The sequence below is a fragment of the Entelurus aequoreus genome, linkage group LG08 (genome assembly GCF_033978785.1).
Source record: "Entelurus aequoreus isolate RoL-2023_Sb linkage group LG08, RoL_Eaeq_v1.1, whole genome shotgun sequence".
NCBI lineage: Eukaryota > Metazoa > Chordata > Actinopteri > Syngnathiformes > Syngnathidae > Entelurus > Entelurus aequoreus.
In genome coordinates this window covers 25,223,628-25,242,884 of record NC_084738.1, presented here as the reverse complement: position 1 = coordinate 25,242,884, position 19,257 = coordinate 25,223,628, and the positions used below count along the sequence as shown (strand labels likewise).

At 39.3% G+C, this 19,257-nt stretch overlaps 1 protein-coding gene across 1 annotated transcript; it reads right to left on the bottom strand.

Annotated features, from left to right (window-relative positions):
- Positions 1-14,309: 14,309 nt before the first annotated feature.
- On the bottom strand, positions 14,310-18,614 carry LOC133655701 (NADPH oxidase organizer 1-like). The gene is made up of 8 exons (XM_062056098.1): positions 18,478-18,614; positions 18,316-18,396; positions 18,168-18,231; positions 17,054-17,237; positions 16,785-16,975; positions 16,386-16,481; positions 15,951-16,068; positions 14,310-15,054 (listed from the first exon to the last, which is right to left on the bottom strand). The coding sequence occupies exons 1-8, from the start codon at positions 18,553-18,555 to the stop codon at positions 14,418-14,420; spliced, it is 1,449 nt and encodes a 482-aa protein (XP_061912082.1). The 5' UTR covers positions 18,556-18,614; the 3' UTR covers positions 14,310-14,417.
- Positions 18,615-19,257: the final 643 nt, after the last annotated feature.

Below are 19,257 nucleotides of genomic sequence, written 5' to 3'. Positions count from 1 at the left end.
CAGTTCCTTTGCACAATGAAACACTCTTGTGAGAACTATACGCTACTTAATAAAAATGATATTTTGTCACCAAATGCAAACACACACGTTTCATATGACTTCATTATGTCTGAACCAGTTACACACTGCTGTGCTTAACCTAAAACACTTTTAGCAATTCTACTTCTCAGTGACTTAAGAAATGTAAGTGAAGTACACAGAGAAAGTGCAATTATACAATCAGTGTTGGGTTAGTTACTGAAAACCAGTAACTAGTTAAAGTTACTAGTTACTTTATTTCAAAAGTGACTCAGTTACTAACTCAGTTACTTACACCAAAAAGTAATGCGTTACTGTGAAAAGTAACTATTTAGTTACTTCTTTTTTTTTTCCTTTTTTTTTTTAAGGCTCCCATTAATGCCCTTTTAGCCTTCATTTCAGTACTGTTATTGCACTGGAGAATAATACAATCTGCTGATCAACTTGACATGCATTTGCATCACTGAACTCAGAAAGCAATGTGGTGTACATACAACACCCAAAGACAAAGATATGTTTCAAAGGGCCAATTTATTTCAGGCCAGAACAAATTGACAAAACTATTTTAAATAGCTGCAACATAATGGCACTTTAATTTTAACTTTAAATAGATAGGATCTTTGATCCAAGACACAACTTACATTTAAAGGCCTACTGAAACCCACAACTACCGACCACGCAGTCTGATAGTTTATATATCAATGATGAAATCTTAACATTGCAACATATGCCAATACGGCCGGGTTAACTTATAAAGTGCAATTTTAAATTTCCCGCTAAACTTCCGGTTGAAAATGTCTATGTATGATGACGTATGCGCGTGACATCAATCGCTGAAACGGGAAGTATGCGGACACATTGAATCCTATACAAAAAACTCTGTTTTCATCTAAAAATTCCACAGTATTCTGGACATCTGTGTTGGTGAATCTTTTGCAATTTGTTTAATGAAAAATGGAGACTGCAAAGAAGAAAGTTGTAGGTGGGTTCGGTGTATTAGCGGCGTACTACAGCAACACAACCAGGAGTAAAGAGATGGATAGAAGACGCGCTAGCCGCCGAACTCACCTTAACTTCCTCCGTCTCGCCGACCGCATCTGTGATCGGGTGAAGTCCTTCGTCGCACCGTCAATCGCTGGAATGCAGGTGAGCACGGGTGTTGATGAGAGGATGAGGGCTGGCTGGCGTAGGCGGATAGCTATTGTTTTTAGCATAGCTCTGTGAGGTCCGGTTGCTAAGTTAGCTTCAATGGCGCCGTTAGCAACAGCATTGTTAACCTTCGCCAGGCTAGAAAGCATTAACCGTGTATTTACATGTCCATGGTTTAATAGTATTGTTGATCTTCTGTCTATCCTTCCAGTCAGGGATTTATTTATTTTGTTTCTACCTGCATTTGAGCCTGATGCTATCACGTTAGCTCAGTAGCTAAAGAGCTTCGCCGATGTATTGTTGTGGAGATAAAAGTCACTGTGAATGTTCATTTCGCGTTCTCGACTCTCATTTTCAAGAGGATATAGTATCCGAGGTGGTTTAAAATACAAATCCGTGATCCACAATAGAAAAAGGAGAGAGTGTGGAATCCAATGAGCCAGCTTGTACCTAAATTACGGTCAGAGCGAAAAAAGATATGTCTTGCACTGCATTCTAGTCCTTCACTCTAACGTACCTCATCCACGAATCTTTCATCCTCGCTCAAATTAATGGGGTAATCGTCGCTTTCTCGGTCCGAATCGCTCTAGCTGCATTGAAAACAATAGGAAAATGTGAGGAGCCTTTCAACTGTTGACGTCACGCTACTTCCGGTACAGGCAAGGCTTTTTTTATCAGCGACCAAAAGTTGCAACTTTATCGTCGATGTTCTTTACTAAATCCTTTCAGCAAAAATATGGCAATATTGCGAAATAATCAAGTATGACACATAGAATGGATCTGCTATCCCCGTTTAAATTAAAAAAAATAATTTCAGTAGGCCTTTAACTAAAATGTTATTTTCTTTGTGCTCGACAAAAGAAAAGTATTGAGAATGTCTCCATGTTAAGAAACTCGACTTCTGGCTTCACCATGATGTCTTGTTAGTTGTTATGAGAGTAGTGTGTGTGTGTGTGTTTTCGTGGCCCTTTAAGATATGACAGCATGTGAGGTGAGTGACGTCAGTGAGTGAGTGGGTGAGAGAGGTGAGAGAACGGCGACAGTGAGTGCGTGCAGGTGCTCTAGCTTGGTGGATGGCTGCGTCCAATAAAGTCACAAAGTTGCAACAAACCGCCGGCCTCGTCATTCACCCGCAGCTGTAAAGACCTACTTCCGGGTAAAGTGAAGGTTGTTAGCCCCGAAGTACATAGGCCCTGGAGGAACGTCTCCCCTGCGCCCCTCAACTACGTACGTTATGGCTCAGTCCCAGCCTTGGTGTTACTTCTCCACATCTTCTCTGTGAAATTCCTCTTTCTCCGCACCTTAAGTGTGCATCCTTAGTTATTTTTCCTCACTCCTTTTTGAGTGTGCTTTTTGTAATTATTATTATTATTATTATAATTATTTATGTTTTGCTCTGCGTTGGCTAAGGGAATGACACCAACCAGCCCCCGAGTTCAGTTTAAAACATGGGAAACAAACATTTTTTCTTAAAAAACACTAAGTGCTCCTGTTGTCTGTGTGTGTGTGTGTATATATAAGAACTTAGAACCCTGAATACACATTAGTAGACTCATGCATTGATATTTACCTTGCCAGAAAACATAAGACTGTGGTCCAAAATTTGCAGAGAGGCGTTTCTCAAAGCACCCCTCTAAGTCCTCTCCTTTTTATTGTCCTGTCTGTGTTGATCATGTTTTTGTTTGGCCATGTGCTATTTGTTTTTTGGACGCTTTTTAGTTCCTGGTTTCACTCTCTTGTTTTGTCACCATAGCAACCATTAGTTTAATCTGTTTCACATTTTGAGTCACGCACCTGTTTTCACTAATCATGTCAATATTATTTAAACCGATAGTTGCCAGGAAGTCAGCTTGGCGACATCACCCTCTACACACCCTTGTTATTCATGCTGATGATCCATGCTGCTCTTTTCATGCTCTTTTCTTGTTCCAAGTAAGTTTTCTTTATTCATGCCATAGTTTGCAAGTTTTGTTTCAGTAGTCAAGTTTGTTCTCCGCCTTTGTGCGCGCCTTTTGTTTTCATAGCCAAGTTTTTTTTACCTCCACTGTGAGCGCCTTTTGTTTATAACTTTTTGAGCTTTTTGAGTTAAAATATTAAACATGTTCTTAACCTTCACGTCGTGTCCGGTCAAGTCGCTTTGCACCACGGGAAAACAAACCACACCATAGTTCAAGTCTTGACATTTATAAGTTCCTTTTTTTTCCGTAGTTTGATTTTTGTAACTAAGATTTTGCAGTAGCTCGTTTTACTTCGGATGCAGTCAGTAGTCAATTGTTCAACTTATCTAGTTATACTAGTAGTGTTCCCCAGGGTTCCATTTTAGGCATACTTGCCAACCCTCCACGACCCAGAGAGAGACAAGCGGTAGAAAATGGATGGATGGATGGACTGTCAAAGTTAACGCGATAATAACGCTACTCTTCACATCCCGTTTACCGATAAGATCATGCAGTTCTGTTATTCTGTGATGTTTCTACCTGTGACGTAGCCTTATCAGGTAATGAGAAGGGAGCTTTATTTTGAAGGCGAGTTGCTCTCTCCTCTAGTTTCCGATAGTAGGGCGCAGCAGTCAGACGCTCACTAGTTTACACATGAGACATTTTACGTGTTTCAGCGCTCCTGTTTGTTGTTTCTTCCCACGAAGTGCCTTGGAAACATTGTCTGTAAGTCCTGTATCTGTTTTTTGAGTGTCATGTAGACGTTATGTGCGCGTGTAAATGTAGAAACAGTACTGTGCGACGATAGCTTGCTAAGTTAAGCTAGTTGCTACTTAGCATGTAGCTTCTTTGCTCGCTAACTCACTCCTCTAAGGGAGGGTGCAATGGTTTGTGTCTCTCCTCCTTCTCAGTAATAGTATTAAATGTATATTATCCCGTGTTGTTTGCAACCATTTAATATTTAAAACTTATTCATGTGTGGCTTTGAATTTAATTTAAAAAATATATATTTTTATTTATTTATTAAATCAACATAAAAAACACAAGATACACTTACAATTAGTGCACCAACCCAAAAAACCTCCCTCCCCCATTTACACTCATTCACACTCATTCGCACAAAAGGGTTGTTTCTTTCTGTTATTAATATTTTTGGTTCCTACATTATACATCAATATAGATCAATACAGTCTGCAGGGATACAGTCCGTAAGCACGGATGATTGTATTTTTTATGACAAAAACAAAAAACAACAAAATAAATAAATCACAAATTGTCAAGCGTTGACCGGTCCGCAGTTACAAAAAGGTTGGGGACCACTGCTTTATTCGACACGGATGACCACATTATAGGGTCTTTGGTGATATTTGTTAGAATCGTGAAAATATCCTTAATAGTATAAATAAACTAGATAAATACATCTCTCTTATGCTCAACAGCATATACTGAATCTTGATATCGCTAGCAAACATTGCTGAACAATAGGGACATATATAGCTAAATAATGAGACTGTTTACACCATAAAAACAACTGCAGACATGAATTGTAGATAAGACTAATACTTGGAGGAGGAAATAAACTTCAAACAAATGTATCCCTTTTCTCCTTAGCGTTATGGTCATGGAAGCACAACACTCGTTTTGTCAATCAAATATGGTACTTACCGATGCACGAATAAGTTCAACGTTGTCTTTCATGGATTTATGCTTAATTAGTGGACCCCTCAGATGTAAAGATATGAAGCACCTCCAATCTTTTTTTCTCTAAATACCGCAAGTGCCAAGTAAAGTGAGGTAGCAGTAACCTCTTGGTAATGATAAATGGTTTAAATGTTTTAAATAAAATATTTTTTAAAGATAAAATTCACTCCATCCCATTTTAAATAAAATGTCATGATCGCTTTTATACCTGCCTCCAAACCTTTCAAAATAAGCCTACATCTGCACTGATTCAGGTAGATAAACAGTAGCCTAATGGGGCTTAGACCATCGCCTGAAACCCAGAAGTGCCTGGATGGGCTTCTAGGTCCCGTGATGGCAACCCACCTATATTTGACAATCAAAGCATGATCGTAACAATCCACAGTTTGTGTTATTAATGCGTGAAACTGCTATCTAAACATGGAAGTGTAGCTCCTCTCCTCTAAATGCAAGTGCTCCTAAAGCAGGAATACAAAATCTGTATAAATACAAAATAGAAAATCTGGCAAGACACCAACGCAATGTGGGTATTTTTTTAATTCTCTTTAAAAACGTGTTTATATCCTTTTCCTGTTGAGCTGTTCGAAAAGCATATTGTTTAAAAACATTTCATTAAAGCAAATCAATTGTCCAGTCATGGTATTAAAAACTTAAAAAATATCTGTCATGGGTACACCTATTAATGCAGAAAAATTATATATTTCTGCGAATAATTGTGATTAATCTTGAGTTACCTATGCGATTATCGCGATTAAATATTTGAATCGATTGACACCCCTAATATATGGTACCCCACGCCTTTTGAATATCTTTCTAATTCTGAGGTCTCAAGGTTGGCAAATATGATTTCAGGTCCTTTTTCATAATTTGGGCTATTCAACTGATGGCCCGCAAATTTAGTAAAAAAATCTTGCAAGGGACGCACATTTTTGTCATAGAGATGATCTTTGACATTTTTTTTGCAGAAGGTGCTTAAAAAACATGCATAGTGTTCCTGGTACTCCGACAAAATAAATAGACCAAAATCAAATTTCTACTGTAGAGGGCGTTGATTCGTTGGAATATACAAAATACAAATAGTGAAGGGAGAAGTCCAGCCCTGAGTCCTTAGCTTTCTGGAAATGTGTACCCCAAAACATTTTAGTTGAATATCCCTGCTCTGAAGTATCGGCACTCTTACTTGAGTACAATTCTTGGCTATTTTAATCACTTCCAAACATACTTCTTGTTGATATAGAAAGTAACGAGCTCAACCTTGGTCTTGAGTATAACCTTTTTGTCCAGAAGGAATCTGACTTAACACGACAAGACTGAGTCACCACAGAAGTGTTGAATTCTTTGGTTGGGTATTCAAGTTTGCAGAATGATACACAGGCAAACAAACTAGTTTGTTAGGTGTGCAGGTGTACACGATTGTATATAAAAATCGGGGCTAACTTTTGGCGAAAAGATTTTTGGAAACTAAATCTTACAAAAAGAAGGTACTATTATGTAAATAATTTCGACCAGAGTAAATGGCAATGGTTCGGTTTATTTTGAACATGCCTAATAATGTACATGACGTAAATTCGAAAAACCCCAAAATAAATTCTAACTTCCGCACCCCAGGATTAATGTATGTACTGTAAACTTCTGACAGCAACTATATGTGCCATGGAAAGTTGCCAATAAATAGGCTTGGCATGTTTGTGGAATCTGTATGGAATCCAGAGCCCCCGGATGTGAGTGAAATGAAATACCTCTAAAGTCGCACACAAATCCTTTCATCGTGCATGATGTTGCGCAACACTTAATTCCTCATGATTATTACTGCCAACTTCTCTTTTCGTTTACAATACCAGCAAAACGTGACAACGCACTCAGAACCAGAAATAGAACTTATTGCCACACAGTAGCAGTAGATGCATGTTAACGGCTGTGCTGGCTGCTGATGATCATGACAACAATGATGTTTAAAGAACAAAGGCATGTAAAGAACACACAATCTGTTGTTTAATTAGCAATGATCTCCCCAGCGCATGCAATATGAGGCCTCATTTATGTTTTTTTCCTTGAGAATATTACCAATATTGTTATAACTGGGACAAAAAAATGTGGTTGAAAAGCAATTCCGAGACTTGGTGCAAAATTAACTCTCCGCACCCTTTTACTTTCATTCTGACACTAAAGAACAAGGAAGATCATTCCATTCTATTTATGGCCCAGGGCATTGGAAGTCAAATTAGCCGTGCTGCTTGTAAAAAAGAAAAGTGAAAGCTGTCCAGGTTGTCATGTGGCAAAATGTGCTCACTGATGGATGAGAATACTTGAGGTGTTTTACATCCATATACATTTTTATCGTAAATAAATGAATGGCAAAACAAAAAACTTGCTGTTGTATGAAGCCTGTTTCGTCGATTCTTCCATACTTGCAAGCGCCATTGATGTACTCCTCGCAAATGGGCTTTTTTCCAAGTAGCTTGCCCATCACTGCCCTACTGTGCACGATCCTTTCCTTACTTATCCTTTGTAACTGAGCTACTATGTGGAAAATGTTCCCTTGTGGATCATTAAAGTTTGTCTAAGTCTAAGTCTAAAAATCTTTTTTGCAAACCAGTAATTATAATCCGCAAATAATGGGCCGTTGTTGAATGTCTGTGCTGTCTAGAGCTCGGCAGACTAACCATGTTATACTGTTCCATATCAGTAGGTGGCAGCAGGTAGCCAATTGCTCTGTAGATGCCGTCGGGAACACGGTTTGTCATGATCACAATATGCAACCAACAGCGGGAGGCAGCGTGCAGGTAAAAAGGTGTCTAATTTTTAAACCAAAAATAGACAAAAGGTGAGTGCCCCTAAGAAAAGGCATTGAAGCTAAGGGAAGGCTATGCAGAACAAAACTAAAACTAAACTGGCTACAGTGTAAACAAAGACACAATGCTGGACGACAGCAAGGACTTACAGTGTGTGGAGCAGAGACGCCGTCCACATCCGTACGTGACATGACAATCATCAATGTCCACACAAATAAGGATAGCATCCGCACAACTTAAATAGTCTTGATTGCTATAACAAAGCGGGTGCGGGGAATAGCGTTTAAGGAAGACATTAAACTGCTACAGGAAAATACCAACAAAACAGGAAATGCCACCAAAATAGCAGTACAAATAACACTACACACAGGAAAACACCAAAAAACTCCAAATAAGTCAGGGCGTGATGTGACAGGTCGTGACAGTACACCTACTTTGAGACAAGAGCTATATTGATGCCTGGTTGGTTATGATTTGAATTCATATCCAACAACTGCGAGAACGACTTTTCGCTGTCAATATCGGCTGCTGAGTTTCATTTTTTTTAATGTATTCTGCTGGTGGTGTGCTTCTGGACTTTTTTAATGAAAAAAATGTGCTTTGGCTCAAAAAAAGTTTGAAAAACACTGTTTATTATAATAAACACAAACTAGAAACATGCCCTCTGTCTGTCTTTTTAACATTTCTTTTAAATTGCGTACCATGTACAAAATGAGGGGAAAAAACACAGGAAACAAATAAAAAGACAGTGAAACAATAATAATGATAAATAAACACCACAATATATACTCTAATGGAGAGTTTTCAACACAGGAAAAAATACTTGTGGAAGATGGCAGAGGAATTCTCTCCCTCAGATGTTTATGTTAGTGATGAAGACGACGTCCAGGAAACCCACAATGTGTCTACTTGGCCACATTTAGACACATTTTTGTGTGTGGATACAACAATGCCCGAACATTAATTTTTAGTTGATTACATTGTGAGCCCAAATCAAAACTGCTCTAGACATGGAAGCCGTGGAACATATTTAAAAACAGACATTAAGGTGAGTTGAGTTAGTGCACATAATAACTATTACCAACTGTTCCCAAACAACACACAAGTCATTTGTTTTATGTCAAGATCTAGAGAGACGCTGTTTTTAATTTACTGTAGGCAGAGAAAATGAATAACATTGTAGGGGTGGGCTAAAGAAAAGGCACACTAAAATAAATACATAGAGTGGGGTGTGTAAATAGTCATGTAAATAAGCTATTTATTCAGAAGCCAGCAATACCCACAATGCATTGCGTATCCACGTCACACTTTCAAGCCCGATGAAGTTAGCAAAATGAACAAAATGTATTAAAAGGGGTAACAACACAGAAAAGGCACACACACGAAACAGTGGAATAGCAAGTGAAGTGGAGGGCTCCACCTCCCTAAAAATGCTGCGCCCTGTTTTTTGCCTGCAGGCGGGACACGAGATGAACGACTGAAGCGTTAGTACACAGAGACATGGTTCGCGCACGGAGGCATATGTGGCTTGATCTAAAAGTCCTTAAGTTTAAAATTTCGCAAAGAGAGGGGTTCGTAAATCGAGGTACTACTGTACTGAAACAAACAAAAACAAAAATGTATGAAAGCAACAAATCAATGATAACAATATTAACAGTAATAGTTGTGTAATGTTTTTAATCCAGGAATTTATTCTTTTTATTTTTATTTTTTTTTTCTAAAAGTAAAAATCGATTCTCGAAAATTATGAATCGATTTAGAATATAAATGAATAAGAATTGGGATTTTAATGTCAATCGATTTTTTGAGAACCGCTAGTAATTTACCATGCAGGCGAGCTACACATTAAAGCAGGGGTCACCAACCTTTTTGAAACCAAGGGCTACTTCTTGGGTACTGATTAATGCGAAGGGCTACCAGTTTGATACACACTTAAATAAATTGCCAGAAGTAGCCAATTTGCTCAATTTACCTTTAACTCTGTTATTATTAATAATTAATGATATTTATCTTTGTGGAAACACTGATCATCCATCCATCCATCTTCTTCCGCTTATCCGAGGTCGGGTCGCGGGGGCAGCAGCCTAAGCAGGGAAGCCCAGACTTCCCTCTCCCCAGCCACTTCGTCTAGCTCTTCCCGGGGGATCCCGAGGCGTTCCCAGGCCAGCCGGGAGACATAGTCTTCCCAACGTGTCCTGGGTCTTCCCCGTGGCCTCCTACCGGTCGGACGTGCCCTAAACACCTCCCTAGGGAGGCGTTCGGGTGGCATCCTGACCAGATGCCCGAACCACCTCATCTGGCTCCTCTCGATGTGGAGGAGCAGTGGCTTTACTTTGAGCTCCTCCCGGATGACAGAGCTTCTCACCCTATCTCTAAGGGAGAGACCGGCCACCCGGCGGAGGAAACTCATTTCGGCCGCTTGTACCCGTGATCTTGTCCTTTCGGTCATAACCCAAAGCTCATGACCATAGGTGAGGATGGGAACGTAGATCGACCGGTAAATTGAGAGCTTTGCCTTGCGGCTCAGCTCCTTCTTCACCACAACGGACCGATACAGCGCCCGCATTACTGAAGACGCCGCACCGATCCGCCTGTCGATCTCACGAACCACTCTTCCCTCACTCGTGAACAAGACTCCGAGGTACTTGAACTCCTCCACTTGGGGCAAGATCTCCTCCCCAACCCGGAGATGGCACTCCACCCTTTTCCGGGCGAGAACCATGGACTCGGACTTGGAGGTGCTGATTCTCATCCCAGTCGCTTCACACTCAGCTGCGAACCGATCCAGTGAGAGCTGAAGATCCTGGCCAGATGAAGCCATCAGGACCACATCATCTGCAAAAAGCAGAGACCTAATCCCGCAGCCACCAAACCGGATCCCCTCAACGCCTTGACTGCGCCTAGAAATTCTGTCCATAAAAGTTATGAACAGAATGGGTGACAAAGGGCAGCCTTGGCGGAGTCCAACCCTCACTGGAAACGTGTCCGACTTACTGCCGGCAATGCGGACCAAGCTCTGGCACTGATCATACAGGGAGCGGACCGCCACAATCAGACAGTCCGATACCCCATACTCTCTGAGCACTCCCCACAGGACTTCCAGAGGGACACGGTTGAATGCCTTTTCCAAGTCCACAAAGCACATGTAGACTGGTTGGGCAAACTCCCATGCACCCTCAAGGACCCTGCCGAGAGTATAGAGCTGGTCCACAGTTCCACGACCAGGACGAAAACCACACTGTTCCTCCTGAATCCGAGGTTCGACTATCCGGCGTAGCCTCCTCTCCAGTACACCTGAATAGACCTTACCGGGAAGGCTGAGGAGTGTGATCCCCCGATAGTTAGAACACACCCTCCGGTTCCCCTTTTTAAAGAGAGGAACCACCACCCCGGTCTGCCAATCCAGAGGTACCGCCCCCGATGTCCACGCGATGCTGCAGAGTCTTGTCAACCAAGACAGCCCCACAGCATCCAGAGCCTTAAGGAACTGAAACACTGATCATCTTAATGATTTCTCACAATAAATATATATAGAAACAGATAAATATCAATATGCAACACTTTATTTTTATATTTTCTCTAAGTGCACATTTTTCAAATTGAACATTTTCAAATGATCAGTTCTAAGACAGTCTTGTGAAATCACAATATCCCATTTTAACTAGCTAGCCACTAACATTTTTTAACAAATCATGAATTACTTTGCACCATGTTTGTACAAATAATAACTCATGTAAAATACAAAAGTAAACCCTCAAATTTTTAAATCATGTCACACTTTGAACTGGACACCAAATCTGTTATCTGTTTCTTTGTCAGTTAGTGGGAAGCCTGGCATTGCATGCTGTTAACTAGTGTGTTGTACTCTGGTGTGTAACTTGACACTGCAACTCTGAGTGAGTCTTGCAGATGTGCATCAGTGAGGCGTGTTCTGTGTTTGTTCTTGATGAAGTTCATGTCAGAAAAGGCTGATTCACAAAGATAAGATTTTTCCTCATTGTTTGCGGAACCTTCTAAATCTTTTGGACATATTTTCACAGCAATCTGGCCTCAAGCTTAATTATAATAAATGTAAAATTTTAAGGATCGGAAATCTAAAGGGAACGTCCTTTCGAATGGAATGCAAAGTGCCTTTTTTGTGGACAGATGGACCAGTTAACATACTTGGTGTTGTTGTCCCAGAGAATCTGGAAGTTCTAGGCTCAGTAAATTATGATAATCGACTAAGAAAGCTGGACAAAATTATGCAATTATGGAAAGGGAAATCCCTAACCTTGTATGGTAAAATGTCTATTGCCAACTCGTTAATTATTCCTCAATTTATTTATTTGTTTTTGTCATTACCAGCTCCATCACAAAACTTTTTTAAGATTCATGAGCGGAGGGTCTTCGATTTTGTCTGGAACGGCAAACCAGAAAAGATTAAAAGAAAGGTTTTGTACAAAGAGTATGAATATGGGGGCTTGAAACTTCTCAACCTTGAAGCTATGTGTCTGTCTTTAAAAGCATCAATTGTTCCAAAGATGTATTTAAACATTGAGTGGTACACAAATGTCCTTTTGGACAAAAAACATGTACTGTATCTATAGAAATTGTATCCTTTTTTACAAGTGATCCCCTCCCAGAGAGTCTGCTGGGAAATATGGCGGGGTTCATAAAGGAAACAATCCACTCATAGTGGTGTTTTCAATTTTATGTGCCAGAAAAAAGAGACGATATTTTGCAGCAGTTAATATGGATGAACTCTAATATTGTAATAGATGGAAAGCCTTTCTTTTGGAAAAATATGTTTGAAAGAGGAATCATTTTTGTCAATGATATTATCAATGACAATGGTAAAATTATGAAGTATGATGAATTTAGAGCTACGTATGGTGATGTTTGCTCAAGCTTTTCATTTTATCAACTAACTGGAGTAATTGGGAAAAGATGGAAACAAATAATTAATTATGGAACTACTAAATTATTAGTTTGTAAACCTCTATCAAGAAATTCTAGTTGGCAAAAAGGAACTAAAATAAATAGAAAAATATATAATTTTTATTTAATAAAGAAATCTTTGAAGGCTGCGTCATACAACACAAATGGAAAATGGGAGGACTTTTTTGACTGCCCGTTGCCATGGGATGCCATATTCAAACTAATCTATAAAACCACTATCGATGTGCAAAATCGTTATTTTCAAATTAAAATTATTTATAACTTCTTACCCACAGAGAAAATGTTAAAATTATGGAATATGACAGAGTCAGATGATTGCCGAATTTGTTGTCAGGAGCCTGAATCCACCATGCATTTGTTTTGGTATTGTCATATTGTGTCTTTGTTTTGGGTGGAAGTTTAAAAAATGTGTTTAAGGTTTGGTTTGTTTATGAAGCTTAATGTGGTTTCTGTTATTTTAGGAGAGTTCATTGACAATCATGATTTAGTCAATTTAATTATAGTACTCGGTAAAATGTTTATTTTTAAGGCCAAAAACAGATATTCACTTAGTATTACTTTCTTTAAAACATTTATTCAGTATTTTCTAATTTTAGAAAGTTACATGGTTGAAAACGATAATGATGCCAAAAAACATTAAAAAAAAGATGAGAAGTCCTCAAAGGCTTGTTTTGAAAGTATAATTATGTTTATAGATTATATGATATCTGTTGTTGTGTTCCCTAATTTGAGTGACCTGGACATAATCTGGACTGTACATAAATGCTTATTTTGAAAATGTAATTTTGTTTATAAATTATATGCAATCTGTTGTGTTCCCTAATTTTTTTCTGTGTACATGAATGGAGGTGTGTGTTGCTGAGTCCGACTTGGACATTATCTGGACTGGGCCTGGTTTAAAAAAACCTTTAAACAAATCTAATTTCATTGACAACCTGGTCTGTTAAAGATAAGGCCCTTTTTAAAAAAATAAAATAAAATAACATAAATAAATAAAAAACATTTTCTTGGATAAAAAAGAAAGTAAAACAATATAAAAATAATTACATAAAAAATAGTAATTAATGAAAATGTTAGTGGACCAGCAGCCTATACAATCATGTGTGCTTCAGGGACTGTGTCCCTTGCAGATGTGTTGTCTATGTTGTGGGAACCAGAATATTGGTAGCAGAAAGAAATAACCCCTTTTGTGTGAGTGGGTGTGGATGAGTGTGCATGGGGGAGGTTGTTTGGGTTGATGCACTGATTGAAAGTGTATCTTGCGTTGGTGACCCCTGCATTAAAGCTTATCACTGATCGCAACACTTTCACTTAATAGGAGCATTAATCCACATTAAATAAGATGTAAGCCATTTTTCGGAGATCATTAATTTTGTTAGTGCAGTTGGACCGGAAGTGACGCATAGCACTATTATTGTGAAGGCCAAAAAGTGTGTGACTGGTAGGAAAAACAGAGTTCTTGACGGGGGGCCATGTTTGAACGAGAGATCCTTGGTGCCAAAAAAAAACCTCATCGAAACACAAACAGTTTTGAACTTTTCGTTTTCAAGTGCAAATTTTATTCAGTTATGTGACACATTATGAAACTCATAATCATAAGCTCATTATTTTTGCATATAGGCTTGTAAAATGTAACCAATGCTAATGATGTCAGTGCAAACAATATTCTACATACAAGGTGCTTCATTGAAGCGACATTGCACATGTGAAATAGTCAAACCATGCCATTAAATACAAGCAGATGTTCTAAATTACTCAGTCGGGTGATTCCATTAGCAAACCACACCTGACCTAAGCAAAGGAGGTGACAAAGTTGTAAATAAGAAATAATAAAGTGAGAGTATCACAAGGTGAATTGTTCAGTATTTGGAATATGTCCTCATAAGCGAGTTTCATTGTATGTTCCACGCTGCAGCTGGAGGCGGGGTTGAGAGTTCATAGCTGCTTTACGGGTCACGGACGTGCACCGGTTCAGGATCTCCTCTTTCTTGGGTCTGGGTGGAATCGAAGGAGCAATAAGACTTGCTGTGTCGCTGCCGCTTGAACTGAAGCTTGTAAAACTCCCAGAGCTGCCGGAACTCACAGAGCTCACATAACTTGCGCTGGAGCTGCGGCGTTGGTTTCTGGGATGGGGTACGGAGGTGTCCTCTCTTAAACGTGAAGAAGAGCTGTTGATAAAGGATAAGCTGGATTCCACGCTTGAGTTGCTGATGCTGCGAGGTCGGTTTTCTAAGAGGGCGGCGTCCACGTTGACCTCGGCTTGGGCAGGCCGGGCGGTGTGGGTTTGCGTCTCGGACAAAATCTCTGCCGGTTGGGATTTGGACAGATAGCCCTGCTTGCTTGGCCGAGCTCTGGGCTGCTTAATGAGCTGGACGGATGAAGAAGACGTGGGGGAAGAAGAAGATAGGTTGAGGGCGGAGCCATGCAGCTTCCTCTGCAGGCTGTCAAGTCCAGTGCGGGGGCTGCAGTTGGGCTTCAGATACATGGACGGGACGTAGCCTACCTTGCCATTGAATCTAAACAAACAACATGAAGTGGTTCAACATTAAGTTTATTTGGCTCTTCAAATGACATATTTTCTTCTCTTTTACATTTTAACACACTTTATGCATTGTTTTTGTTTGTGTGTATTTCCATGAAACATATATTGTGTTGTTTTTTTTTGTGGATCTAGACAAAAAGTGTTTTCTCTGGATTTTGGTAAAACTATTCTAAGTTTTTTGCTCCCATCTATTGAACTGTAGACAATTTGGTAGCCAGTTTAAACAAGTCAAACTTACAATAAATCTTCTTTTCCTGCTCTTTCCTCTAATAACGTTGTATCTGCTGCAAAACTAGGGCCAAAAAATGTTAAGGCGTGACCATTTTAGGCCGATTGCACTGCGTCTGATTCTTGCTCTAGTTCAGTACACGCTCCATAGCGCTTCTCTGACGAGTATATAATGACAGCCCACACCCTGCGTAATGGAAGCTGTCAACTCAAACTAACACTGGAAATGTTACAGATTATTTGCATATTCTCCTCAGAATCAGCATCCTTTTTTTTCCTCTGTTACACAAATTACATTACATGACACATTTCCCAATTGTTAAAAAACAAACATGTCCACTGCACAGAACCCAGGTTCCCAGGAAAATATATGGGTAGATAAACAATGGACATAATTGATTGTTAATTATTATACTGTGCGGAACGGATTATTGACTTGAGGCCAATAAAGTGCACTACTTTTCCGCCTTCAGCAGAGTTGATTCTCAACCACAACATCAGCTACTAGAGGTCTACACAAAACTACCGCACTGCTTTTTTAAAACTCTCTATGAGTGTGACTACATGATTTCTGTGCCATTCAGAGATATTGTTTTCTTGTGTAACAGCAGGTTTGTATGAAAGACGGAAAACTGGGTTTACCTGACGAACCACCAGCCATCGTCCGACATTTTTAGCACCTCCACCACAGAACCAATAGGCACGGACACCTCGTCAACCTTCTTGGCGGAATAACTCCTTACGGCACAGTAGAGAGCACCTTTAGGTCAAAACAGACAGTAACAGGTTCAGCAAATTTGTCTCAGAACAAAAAATAACTTAGCTGTAGGGATAAGAGACACAAAGAGCAAAGAAAATATTCTTGCTATGCTTGCTATTATTTCCTCACCTCTAGCAACCGTACACATTGTCCTCGTTAATTAAGACTAATTGCTTTTGTTATTGTTGTTGAGGTTGGTTCATATTTTGTTACGTCTGAACACTGTCACAGTCCACAGAAGAGGGCGTGATGCACTTTGTAAAACACTACAGGGTATATCGACTGACTCACGTAAAGTAAGACAGAAAGTGGCACACCTCCCAAATGGAATCCGGTCTCATTGTCCTCTTTCTCCAGGTAGGGAGCTGGGAACCATGCCATACACTTTTCCTCGTTCTCCACCAACCACCAACCTGAATGAAGATAAACATGATCAGTCGGGCTGTTTGATTCGCAAGGTTGTGGTTTGTTGTGGTGATTTCCCTTTATTAGTCTAGAAATGATGCAATCTTTTAATGAGCATTTCCACTCATAGGCAGGGAATACAGTAGGCATCTATGAAGGTACAGTAGGATTGTTTGGCCTCAGTGGAGGTCTGAAATCTAATGGTGTTCTTCGAGTTACCCCCACCAAAGATTGATGTTTTTTTAGTTTGTTGGATAATGAACATAATAAAGCAAACGGCAAAAGGAACGGGTGTACAGCATTGGACTGACCAGCAGGGTCCTTGATCAGCACCTCCACTTTTTCATCCAGGGCTACTTTAAAGGGACGGTTCTTGGTGTCTTTGGTCTCGTAGGCGGAAACAGAACGGTACGTCTGTGTGACCAATGGGCTGATGACTCTTACACCGACTCCTTCGGCCCCTCCTCCACTTGCTCCACCTTCCGACAGCAGCATTATGAGGCTGAGTGATAAACAGGTATAGTCTCTCCATCAGAGTCGATCTCAAAACCCGACATCACATTCCCAAAGAGAAGCCTACCTGTTCTTGGTGAAGTTCTGGTCCATGTCTTGGTCATTTGATGTGAAAAACTGCTTGACCTCCGCACTCTGGGTCACCATTGGGTCACTTATCAGCAGCTTGTTGCAGTAGGTATCTAAGGCCTTCATGCACTGTGCAGATAGCCGCGATGCTCTCTCTTGGAGGTTGCTCTTCTCAGCATCACCTGAAGATTAGAGATTAATTTGATAAGAAGCGGGAAGTACATTAATATTTTAAAGTGAATGCATTTGTACATCAGGCATGTTGCTTTAAGACAACGCACCGATTTAGACATGGAGGGCGCTTGAAGACTCTCTAAGAGTGTCAGAAAAAACATGTTCAACTACGTTTGTAGAAGTTCTCGTGTTTATTCATTTGTTACTGTGGTAAATTTTAGCTAATGTTAGGTTACAGCTTTACTTTCCTTTTCGGAGTTAAAAAAGGGGGTCAAATATCTCATTCATATTATTCAAAATTATTTTTGTGGGTTTGTGAGCAAAAATATAAACATAAAGAACCTCACATACATTTAGAATGAAGGGATTTTTTTTTGTTTTCCTGGCTAAAAATTGCACACAAAAACATGTACAAACATTTATATATATATATATATATATATATATATATATATATATATATATATATATATATATATATATATATATATATATATATATATATATATATATATATATATATATATATATATATATATATATATATATATATATATATTTAGAGCATTTTCTGTTCATTTATAAAAAAAAATTATAAAAATATTAATACAGTTTTGTATAAAGGAAAATGAATGGTTGTCTTAGCAAGAATAAACAAAAGTCACCTTTGTATGAGCAAAACATTTTTTTGCAAAAAACTAAACAAAATACAGATACAGATTCATATGCATGGATGAAAAAAAAAATCACATTATAGAAACAAAAGATACATTACAAACAGAAGGTCCTTGAGTACATTTTCCAATCTTAAGTGAACCCTTCTCAAAGCTTTTTAATAACAGTACCTATTTCTCATTAGAAGCAGCTTAATTTGTCATATTTTTCACTATTGAGCTAGTCCGTCCTGTTAATCTGGATGGCGGAAAAAACAATCTTACCTCTAAATTTGGGGATCATTTTGTCACCGGGACTAATGAGAGAGAACTTCTTTTTCAGATGTTTCTGTACAAAAAACAAAGTCAACTTTAAAAAAAACTATAAATAGAAATAGTAATAACATGTTGTTTTCCCACATTTAAAACTTACATGAAACGTTCTAAAATCCTTATAAGACCTGTAGACAATCACTTCGGTCTCATCTGACCACAGCACAGATACCATGAACATCTGCAAAGATACACCAAGTATATCACAATTACTTGAATAAAAAGTGTCAGAAATTACAGTATTGCAGCCTGATATACTAACCTTGAGTTTTGGAGTGTCCCTGTGAACAGCTCCAATGACTCGAGCAGTAAACACAAAGCGTTGATCTTTGCTGGGCATCTTGCTCCCCTTTTTGTCCAAGTTGGAGGACAAAATCTTGGTTCTATTATTCACCTTAATCCATTCACAGAGCTGTTGTGGCTGACTGCCTCCAACTCTTTTATAGAGCATCCGATAGGTGGAGTCACAGGCTGGACAAGAGGGTTACACCCACACATACGCAGCTAATTACACACCTTGGTCTGAAAGGATGTCACTCTGGTTGAGAGATAGGGAGTATTTTCCCCAAATGTTTCTATCTAGGAAGTGTTGTTATGCCACAAAAGCTGCACAATATACGTTTACTATTGTGATTTTTCAATTTACTGTAAAAACAGTACAGTGTTGTAGTAATCTAAAGAAATTTACACTACAACAATGGTAATGTAAAATAAATTAACACTGAACCGTCTATGACAGGGATGTCAAGCGTACGGTCCTCGGGCCGTATCAGGCCCGCGAACAGGCTTAATCCGGCCTGCAAGATGAGTTTGCTAAGTATAACAATTTAAAAGTTAAGTTAAAAGTACCAATGATTGTCACACACACACTAGGTGTGGTGAAAATATTCTCTGCATTTGATCCATCACCCTTGATCACCCCCCAGGAGGTGAAGGGAGCAGTGAGCAGCAGCGGTGGCCACGCCCGAGAATCATTTTTGGTGATTCAACCCACAATTCCAACCCTTGATGCTGAGTGTCAAGCAGGGAGGTAATGGGTCCC